We start from the raw sequence: 10,410 nt of genomic DNA on the forward strand, positions 1-10,410 counted from the left end.
ACATGTAAAATAAAAAAAGTACATTCTACCTAAAAGCAGCAATAGATCAACTCTTCTAAACTTTAATTTTCATTTCCTCTGAAGTAGCATGAAGGTTTGAAACCCATCTTATGCCAAACAGACTGACAGTAATATGTATCACCTTATTCCAACTCTTTAATAAAGCTATATGGTGTTTAACACGACTGCACCATTTCATTAAATTGAAATATTGAGCCTGACATAGTTAAAATCTTTGTAAATGTAAAGTAAAGTGCTGTTTGTTTGATTAATAATATAATAAGTAATACATTTAAGAGGTTTTTATACTTGATACATTCCACAATCCATAGTTAATATTTAGCATGTGGTTAATTGTCTAGACTATTGCAAATATATTTGATTTGCATAATAATGAAGTACATGCACAATAAATATGTCAACGCTGTGTTTTAAAGCAGGAAACTACCCTAAGAATGTGCACGTGCCACTCAAAACACTGAGGTGATTCGTCATGTTCAGTCATGATGAGAGCTGACCCAGTCACGTCATGATGAAGTCAAAAAGTAGGCGGAGAGAGAGAGAGAGAGAGAGAGAGAGAGAGAGAGAGAGAGAGAGAGAGAGAGAGAGAGAGAGAGAGAGAGAGAGAGAGAGAGAGAGAGAGAGAGAGAGAGAGAGAGAGAGAGAGAGAGAGAGAGATATGTAATCCAGTCCTCTGTGTATAAGAGTAATAATAATAAGGTATCTGATGTCTCAAGCTCTTTATCCTCCGCCGTAGGATAAAGCCCCAGCGCGGCTGTGGTGCGGGCCGGCAGCACCCTCTCTGGCGTCCAGCAGTGAATGAGGAGTGGACAGGGAGCGGTCCTTTGATTGCAGGGCTGCCTCCTCCTGGATGGAGCCCGGCTGTGTGCAGGAAGCGATGGCCATGGGAGATGTCTCGAGAAAAGCGTCGGTTCGGAACGTGGCCGTGGAGCGAAAAAACCTCATCACCGTCTGCAGGTCAGTTCATGTTGTATTGTTTAAGTGCATGCGAGTGGACGAGTTAATAGATTAATGGTATGTATGATCTGTCGTGGGTGGGCGTGCGTTATATTTTGTCTTTGGCTCTGATGGTGTCTTTATAATAAATGCACGTAAGACACATTTTGACATGCACGCTTACGTCATCCTCATCATAAAGTCCGTGTTCTGAACTCTGTACCGACAGCCTGTGTGCATTCACGACCTTTACTTACACGCATTGTTTTTATATATACACAAACAGACCATCCACAGACTGGGCTGTCTATGTGAGTTTAGCAGCGTCATCCTTGTCTGTGCGGTTTATCCCCCCCCCCCCCTCGCGCTGTTGGCTTGGTTGCTATGATGACAACCTTCCTGGGGCAAGGAGTAGCTGGCACCCCAGGGACGCAGGGTGGGGTGAGTGGGGGTGGGGAGGGAGGGAGGGGGCAGGGGGCTGTACATTAAGTCCTGATTGGACTTTGTGGGGTTTTCGGATGGAGGTTTGAACTTATAAACCCTTTGCTGAAGCTTGCACACACAGAGACATTAACATATACATTCATGTGAGCCAAGTGTACAAAGACACTATCATTTAGTTACATGCATTTATTCTCCAACTTACTGAGGAGATCTCGAGGAAGATTCGACTTCTGTCAGATCCAGAGATGCTGTCTGTAGTTGAGTCTGATTTAAACAGCCACAGTTAAAGTCATTATATTTAAAGCTGCTGTAATTCATATTTTTATAATAACAATGGATGAAATGATGTGTGAAGTGAAGAGGGTCACTTGTAGTGATGAGCCCACGGAGACTTCCCCACAGCTCTATAATGGAGCGTTAGAGCAGCTTTCAGCTCATTGTTTTAGAATTCTGTTTGTGTTCATTCTCACAGCCGTGGCTCGTATTGTCGTAGGTGCAGGCTGCTTTTTTTCAGATAAATGTCTCTTAAACGACGAAATTACAGAAACAGTTAGTGACTAGCTAGTGAATATAATGGAGCATTTAGCAGCCAAAGAGCCATATTTCATGGGACCAAGATCAGAACTTAAAGAAATTGGCCTTCCATTGTGTTGCAGGTTTAAATAAACATGAATCATGACTCATATACACATTGTGGTAATTAGCCTACTTGCAGGTTTATTCAATGGTAGAATGTGGTTGTTTATGAAACAGACCTATTGCCTGTTTAGATTAGATTAAATTAGATTTTTACAAACAAGGGAGGCCCTGAATTTGGCAGTAAAATATAAAGACAATATAAGCAGGGTCTAATTCAGATTAAATAACCTATATACAATCAATGTTAGACACCTTAAATACATTGTGTCATATTGATACAGTCATTGATTAATTAATTGTAAAAGCACAGTAAATGTCTAAACCCTGGCTTCAGGTTCATGCTCTGTCTCTGAATATGCTGCTTGTTCTGCCAAGATTCGAGTCATTGATGTTAACGTCAATGATAACATCAAATAACTCAAATCTGTTTCATGGGACTGTTTCAAGCCCAAGTCATGTGACTGTGACAGACAACGCAGGACTCCAGTCACATGTCCCATCATACATTATGTTCTTACTGTCAAACAACACACAATCAGATATCTGGTGCAGGTGAACAAGACTGCACCTCGGTTGAGCCACTGACAAAGCTTATCTGGGTCAAGTCTTGTCCCTGCTGTCTGTGATACAGTGAAACACAGGGGATTGTGCAGACAAGTATTTAGTCAGAGCAACTGAATGAGGCATTGTTGCTTCTGGAACAATGGGGAGTGAAATCACTTGGCTCAATAGCCTGTATGCATTGTCTTACGGACACGCACGCAAAACTGACACCATGTGTACTGTAAAATGCTTTGATGTTTTTTAGTTAGAAGTCTGCAAAACATGAGCACTATCTATATCAGAAGTAGTGTCTCTCTATCTACAGCAGAAGTCATGTCGAGGGCTGTGGTCCATAATACCCTTGTCACCCCACACCAGAGGTGTGGACTCAAGTCACATGACTTCAACTCAAGCGCCCTGTACTTTACACTCAACGTGACATAATCAAAAAAGACATGCAACTCAATTTGGACTTCCACACCATGCTGGCTTCACTTGGACTTGAGCCTTTTGATCTAACAATACTTGATACCTTCCCCAAAGAACAAAGGTGAAAGAGTGTGCCACGAGTAAATTCATTTCCTGAATCAACTTTAACACTATTAATTCCCAGTAAGTTAACTTAACTTAACTTAAATTAAGTTCAGTCGTACAAAGAACATTTGTGTTTTTTTACAATGTAATACATTATTACTCTGTTGTTAAAATGGCATGTGGTAAAAAAAAACCGCATTATTTATTATTTAAAACTCAAAGTTTAGGAGTTTAGTGCAACACAATGGCTTGGTCCCACCTCTGCCTCACAGCATATCTCGTTGTCACTGGACAAATAGTATTTGGCAGGTTTTCTTGCAGTAAATGGACCTGCTGAATTATTTAGTCTCTTGGAAAATATTAAGTGGGGTGGTCATTTCAGCAGAAGGATAATGTTGCCTTAAATAAAGAGAATGGGGGTATATGTGTTATGGCAAGAGGTCACCCCTTTAAATATGCAGGTATATTTTTACACTAGAATCCATTAGTTATTTGTAATATCGAACTCTGCTAGCCATATAAGGATGGCAATGATGGGCACTTGGTCCACCACTATGCTCCAGAATGAAATATATGGAACTATAAATCACCATGAATTTGTTACAGACATAATGCTGCCCAAAATGTATTTTTCTAGTTTCTGACCAAGTACCTGCCCAATTAAATTACATTCCCATTAGACTTAGCTATAGTTTGTGTTTAGTGCTATTAAGCTAATGTTAGCATGCTAACACACTAAGCTAAGGTGGTGAACTTGGTAAATATGTATAGGCTACTGTGTCAGACTCTGTGAACTACAGCCTCACATAACTGTTAGCTAGCTGAAACTCTTGATGTCTTAAAGGGCCAGTATTTCACATTTTGGGGGATCTATTGATAAATGGAATATAATACTTCTAACTATGTTTTCAGTCGTGTATAATCAACTGACAATAACAATCATTGTTCTTTCGTGAGCTTAGATTGAGCCTTTCATATCTACATAGGGAGCCTGCCGTGTTGCATCGGCATGTTTCTACAGTAGCCCAGAATGGACAAACTAACCACTGGCTCTAGAGTGTTTTTTTCTGTGTTTTTTACTTGCCTGAAGGCCACCATATGTATTCCAAATACGCTTGTGAAACTTGGCAACGTAATCCCTAAAGTGGAAAAATGTGTTTTGAATAAAAATGATTAATTAAATGGCAGAAATGAGCTCATCTTACAGTACACACTTTGTGTAAACCAGGATTTGATTTATAAGCCAAAATCCACTTAATTCTCACCATAATAGTATGTTTTTGATTAGAAGGATAACATCGTGCATTTATGAACATGTGTAAGATTGAGGCCTCAACAATTTAATTAAATTCTATTTAGTTTTTTCTTCAGAACTATTCCAAATATTTTTCTCCTGACAGTCGTTATGCTTCAAACTATTTATCCTGGTATATTTGGCTGAATTTGTTTTCCCAATGTATTAATATACTCAAAGTATGTAAACCATAGGCTACAGCGAAGTGCATCACAAGAGCAGGCATCCTTACAACCTTGAGGGTATTACATCAGACTAGAGCCATAAAGCTTTCTAGTTCCAAGAAAACTGAGTTGCTGGTACTTCCTGAAAGCTTTTCATAAACAGCTTCTTCGCAGTAAATGGGTGAGTCAGCCGGATATGGATAATACAGTGTGACTGTGGGCAGAAATCCTTATCAACAAACAAACATATGGGATAAACCCATTGTGTGTACTTAACATAGGTTCTGATTTAGATGCTTTTTATGTTATCCATTTTATAGGTTTTATTATTATTTCCCTTTGTTTCACTTTATTTATTGACTTATCCAGAGTTTGATATGAGTTGTTCCTCCTACATTAATCTGAAACAAAGAAAGCAGTAATCCAATAATCTGTTCACTGACTCATCTTTTCCGATGATGACTTTATTACTGGAAACCAAACTCTTTGTTTAAAACTTCTTTTTCCTCTAGGTTTTCGGTAAAGACGCTGTTAGAGAAATACACAGCCGAGCCAATAGATGATTCCTCTGAGGAGTTCATCAATTTCGCAGCCATCCTTGAACACATCCTCAGCCACCGTTTCAAAGGTAATGAGCCTACAGGGAATTTGACTGCATGTTAAAGAAACTCCAAAAAACATTGCATATATAGCAAACAAGCATATTGAAGTTGCTCAAATGCTGTAAAAGAAAATGGATTTTTAGAAGACAATAAAGGTTTCCATACTGACTACTTCTACTAAATAAAAAAAAATGAAAAAGTGATTTGTCATTTGACATTAAATTGAATCAATTTAATTCTCTCTCTTTACATTCATATTTTCTCTTTGCTTTTAAACAAAATATAGGATTTAAAAGGCTAACATAGCTGTACATAATTAACATGCATAAAACAAATGTCAAAACAGCCTATTTTCAATGGCAACATTCTTTTGATCAAACACTGTGGACTTCCTCTCATACTGCCCAAGACTCCACCCTTTGTTATCTGAAAGAAATACACGTTAAATATGTTGACAGCTATAAGTTCAACATATCAATTTAACATAATATAACAATATTAATGTTGACAATGTCTTTTAGGCTCCGGCAGCTGGTTTGATGGTCAGAGGAGTTACTGGGACTACGTCCGTCTGGCCTGCGCTAAAGTCCCCAACAGCTGCATCAGCAGCATTGAGAGCATGGAGAACATCAGCACCTCATCAGCCAAGGCAAGTGATATAAACCCTCCCAGTAATAATTATCATAGAAAACTGAGAGGATATATGCACACGTATTTCAGTCATTGAGCAAATTCAGTCACTTTCTGTGGTATAGTGGTTGTGAAGATTAAAAATATATACATACATATGGTAAAAATGTGTGTGTGTTAATTTCTTGACCCCTTTGCGACTCCTTCAGGGACGAGCCTGGATAAGAGTCGCCCTGATGGAGAAGAGGCTATCTGAATACTTCGCTACTGCTCTGAGGGACAGCAGAACAACCAGGTTGGAGGCCCAGCACACACCTAACTATACCCCATCCCTACTAGAACCATGTTCTCACCTGCTTGTAATTGTGTCTGCGCTTTAGGAGGTTCTATGCAGAAGGAGCCATTGTGTTACGAGAGGAAGCCACGGTCCTAACAGGAATGCTCATAGGTCTCGGAGCCATAGACTTTAGGTGAGGGGACTTGACCTCCATATTGGGACATCTTATGCATCACACTGATTGTTTTAGACAGGTATGCATATTTATTTTAGTTATATCTGTGTGGTTTCACCTCCATAGTTTCTGTCTGAAAGGGGAGGCATTGGATGGGAAATCTTCTGCGGTGATTGACTACACACCGTACTTAAAGTTCACACAAAGGTATGTTCGATGACACTGCACAGGAAAAGCTTCGTCACAGTAGATTTAATCTCTTCATACCTAAAATACTTGGAAACACAATGTATTTGAGGGCTTAAAAATTAATAATTTGACTGCGCCTGTTGTAGCTATGATTACATGAGTGACGATGACGATCGGCAGAGTGTTGAAAGCAGCACAAGCGACGACAGCGTCCCCGAACACCCCTACATCCCCCTGGTCACCGACGAGGAGAGCTGGAGCACAAAGTGTCGCAAGATGGAGCAGAGGTTCAAGATTGTCAATGCTCAAAAGGTGTGCAGTCATATCTTTGTGTTTGAAAACACACATGATTGTATTGCTTGAAGAAACCGTGTAACAAAGGTGTTAGTTAGTGTTATATGTTAAACATGGCATGTAAACTTTGAGTGTTTTTTTGTGTTTACTGCATAGGGTTGAGGAAAAATGGGCCCACCCCAAACTACAACATCACAAAATTATTTCTATAATACGCTCAGCATCTAAGATGGACAATGTCTAATATGAGTGTCCAAGGGGTGGATATTTTCTTTCACTCAGTGTGGATGTGCGTTGTCAGGGTTACCTGGAGGAGCTTGTGCGCCTGCGTGAGTCCCAGCTGAAGAACACAGAAACAGAGAAAAAGAGGCTAAAGGCCCGACTGGAGGAGCTACAGGGCCACAGCACACAGGAAAAGAAGGAGCTGGAGGCCATAGTCCTGGAGCTTCAGGAGCAGCTGTGAGTGATGTAGACAGAGGGTGGTGTGCCACCCTTGAAAACATTTAATCTAATGCGCCTTTTCATTGGTTTAGATGAACGTTTTGATGTATTGTATCCTCATGTTTGTCAGGACAAGCTTGATTCCATGTGACTCCAACCACCTGGCCAAAAACCTTTCAATCCCTTTGGTCAACCAGTGGCCGACGCTGCAGCCATACAACAGCCAAGATGACGTCAAGCTGTTCCGCAGGTTCGTGTAACAGAACATGCACACACTCGTCAACAAGCGTTTTTGATTGAAGATAATATTTTGTTATATTGACAAGAATGGCGAGAAATACAACTTATTCCTACTTCTGTATGGGTCATATATGTATGTATATATATGACAAACAAGTTGTTAGGATGTAATGTTTGTAAGAAAAACATTACATCCTAACATTTGGGAAGCTGAAACCAACAAATGTTTTGCTCGAAATATGACAATCAAAGAGTTGCCAACACATTTTAAGTCGAGTAATTAATAATAGTTTCAGTTCTAACTTTAAAAGTCAATATCGTTTTCAGTGGCACACACCAGGGTCCATAACAACACATACCAACAGAAATATACTTAAATATGCACACTTTTAATTTAACAATAAACACAAATCTGCTGTCTTAATTTGTCCTTCTGTTGACCTTTAGGAGGAGTTTCCCCAGCACAGAGCTGCTGTCAGTAGAAATCAGCCTGGATTCAGACTCCCAGAGGACTGAGGGGAAACCCAATGGAGGAGCCTGGTGCACAGGTGACATTTTGCACAATAGGTTCTCGTAAGATAATAAGTGAGTAAATACACACACACACACACATAAACACACACTTGATTTGACACACTCTTTGTATGACTGTCCCACCCCTTCAGAAAAGGACTACACCCCTTCCATGATGGGCCTCTGTGGGTCCTTGGCCTCCCTCCAGAGCTGCAAGTCTCTGGCTAGCCTCAAGTCCAGCGAGTGCCTGGTCAACATCAGCACAGAGAACAGTCCTGCCCTCTCTCCCAGCTAGGGGGCGCCAAAGATGCACAGCCAACCACTTAACTGACACTGAGACAATTCAACATAAATACAAAAAGACTACTTTTTGGAGGTGGACAAATGCTCTCTTTTGTGGCCCTTATGTGATTCCCTTTACCTTTATGCTCTGAGCCTGGCGCTGTCTTAACTTACACCGTTTAAGCATTTGTAAAAAGAGTAGCTTCCCTGTCTGCGACTGCAGGAAGAGCTACTCTATTGCCTCACGGCCTCCTGCAGTTTCACTGTCTTTAATTGTCTTGACACGATTAAGTCTCCTGGAAAGCAAACAACCGGTTCAAGTTCGACCTCTCTTACGTCATGAAGCTTGATTTAGTGCAATTACAGTCACGTCTGCACTGGTCACATTCATCAAAACTCATTGTAGGGTTGTCCTGTATGCACTTGTCCATTTGTCTGTGTATCTTTTTCTGCCTCTTGCATAATACTGGCAGTGCAGGGTGCATGAGTTATAATCTTTTGGGGAACAGAAACAAGGGTTTGCCATATTATATTACACTATTATAAGAGAGATAATAAAGAGGGGTGTACTGTTCCGGAGGGATTTATGATGAAGATTATTTGGAATTAACAGAAGCAGCGCTGTGATATTTGGATAAATTGTTTCAATCATACAGTAGGTTAGACACAGATTGTAGGATGTGACACTAAAGACCTGCTACAAAGGTTTGAAGAGCCACTACAATGTGAACATTAAAAGCAGACTTAATATCTAGTGCATTATGACTATGCAGAATGAATGTTTTCATTGTCCTTTTCTACAAACCTGGCTTGATAGAGTAGTTTTAGCAGGAGAGAAATAGTGAATGTTGACGTGCAAGTGCTTTTTTTGTATTTTTATTAATTTCATGAATACTTACTTGTTTCATTTACCATTATGTAAATTGCAATCCCATGAATTGCTTTTGAAAGTTGGGATATATTGTATTATTTACAACTGCAATAAAACTGCCTTTTTTTTAAACATTAAATGTTGGTATACAATGGATGTGCATGTTCAGGTGTTTTCGCTCTAGAGATGGTAATGTCAGTCGGTTGGTCCACCACTTTGGTCCAGAACATCTAAACTATTGGATGTATTTCTGAGACTGCATATTTTCCACCAATATGATCCCCATGTAATGTATTCTATTGACTTTTCCAATAGCACTATTGACACTGTCCATTTGTACTTTCATTTGACCCTGTGTCGAAACACCTGCGAAACTAATCCATCAGAGGATACATCCTAATGGGGTTGGTGATTCCCTGACTTTTCCATTGCTAGCAGGTCAAAGTTTTCACTTAACTGCAGTGGAATATTACATAAGATAGAGTGGCAGACAACTTTATACAGATATTCACAGTTCCCATGTTTCTTACTGACTTTAATTATCCCAGGACTTTTCTCTATAGCACCACCATGAAGTTGACATTGTGTCCAGGACTTTGGTTTATGCTATTAGCATAACTAATAACAATTCCATCAGCCTCAGCTGCACTTTATGTTTAGTGTGTTTACTTAGTAAATGTTAGCATGCTGACATAGTAAACAAAGATGGAAAACACAGTGAAGTCTAAACCTGCAAAACATCTACCGGTAGATCTATATTAGCATTGTGAGCATGTTAGCATGATGAGGTTAGCATGTAGCTCATGGAGCTGTAGACTCTTAAGTTGTGTTTGTTCATGAAGTGCCTGCACATTTACAGTCAACAGCATTGTTTTCTTGCATGTCATGTTGGTTGACATGTGTCCACTCAGAAACTGCTTTGTCAACTAGCCTGATTGGAAAAACCAAGAGAAGCAAAATAGAATTGGCTCTAAATAGATAGCTGACATCACAACGATTTACTCTATGTCCAAGAAACTGGACACACGCTCTCTTCCCCTGTGCAAAAGGTCCCTTTTTGTTTAATGCCCCCCTTTTAACTTAACTTTGTGAAGCCTGACATTGTCTCTCCTCAAATGGGTCTGACATATCTTATGTGAGGTTATAGGTTAGAATCATTCATTCATTAACACAGACAAATACACAGAGCTAAACAAACAGCAGCTGAAGGTCCGTTGGTAAACGCTGGAAATGCATTATGTAGGAGACATACTGTCCAATTAACTGCCTGCCTGTAAAATAAATGGATACCAGAGGGTGGGGAAAAGTTGTTTTTAGTTAT

The 10,410-nt window shown here is 39.8% G+C and overlaps 1 protein-coding gene across 2 annotated transcripts; it reads left to right on the forward strand.

The window, feature by feature from the left end:
* Window positions 1-588: 588 nt before the first annotated feature.
* Window positions 589-9,228, forward strand: rundc3ab (RUN domain containing 3Ab). Of its 2 annotated transcripts, none has more exons than XM_034558651.1 (11): window positions 589-978; window positions 5,088-5,203; window positions 5,699-5,826; window positions 6,017-6,102; window positions 6,188-6,277; window positions 6,386-6,466; window positions 6,595-6,760; window positions 7,044-7,201; window positions 7,314-7,433; window positions 7,871-7,971; window positions 8,089-9,228. In XM_034558651.1, the coding sequence occupies exons 1-11, from the start codon at window positions 872-874 to the stop codon at window positions 8,229-8,231; spliced, it is 1,296 nt and encodes a 431-aa protein (XP_034414542.1). In that variant the 5' UTR covers window positions 589-871; the 3' UTR covers window positions 8,232-9,228. The 2 variants fall into 2 exon arrangements, with proteins under 2 accessions (XP_034414542.1, XP_034414543.1); XM_034558652.1 differs by having other exon boundaries at window positions 672-978; window positions 7,871-8,008; window positions 8,089-8,177.
* The last annotated feature ends 1,182 nt before the right edge of the window (window positions 9,229-10,410 follow it).

The sequence above is a fragment of the Cyclopterus lumpus genome, chromosome 19, assembly GCF_009769545.1.
Source record: "Cyclopterus lumpus isolate fCycLum1 chromosome 19, fCycLum1.pri, whole genome shotgun sequence".
NCBI classification, from domain to species: Eukaryota; Metazoa; Chordata; class Actinopteri; order Perciformes; family Cyclopteridae; genus Cyclopterus; species Cyclopterus lumpus.

Excerpts from the sequence above, each read along its gene's own strand:
- rundc3ab (XM_034558651.1), top strand. The coding sequence starts at position 872 with ATGGAGCCCGGCTGTGTGCAGGAAGCGATGGCCATGGGAGATGTCTCG. Across the intron at positions 6,761-7,043 it reads AGATTGTCAATGCTCAAAAG|GGTTACCTGGAGGAGCTTGT; the intron begins GTGTGCAGTCAT and ends GTGCGTTGTCAG. Across the intron at positions 7,202-7,313 it reads CTGGAGCTTCAGGAGCAGCT|GACAAGCTTGATTCCATGTG; the intron begins GTGAGTGATGTA and ends CATGTTTGTCAG.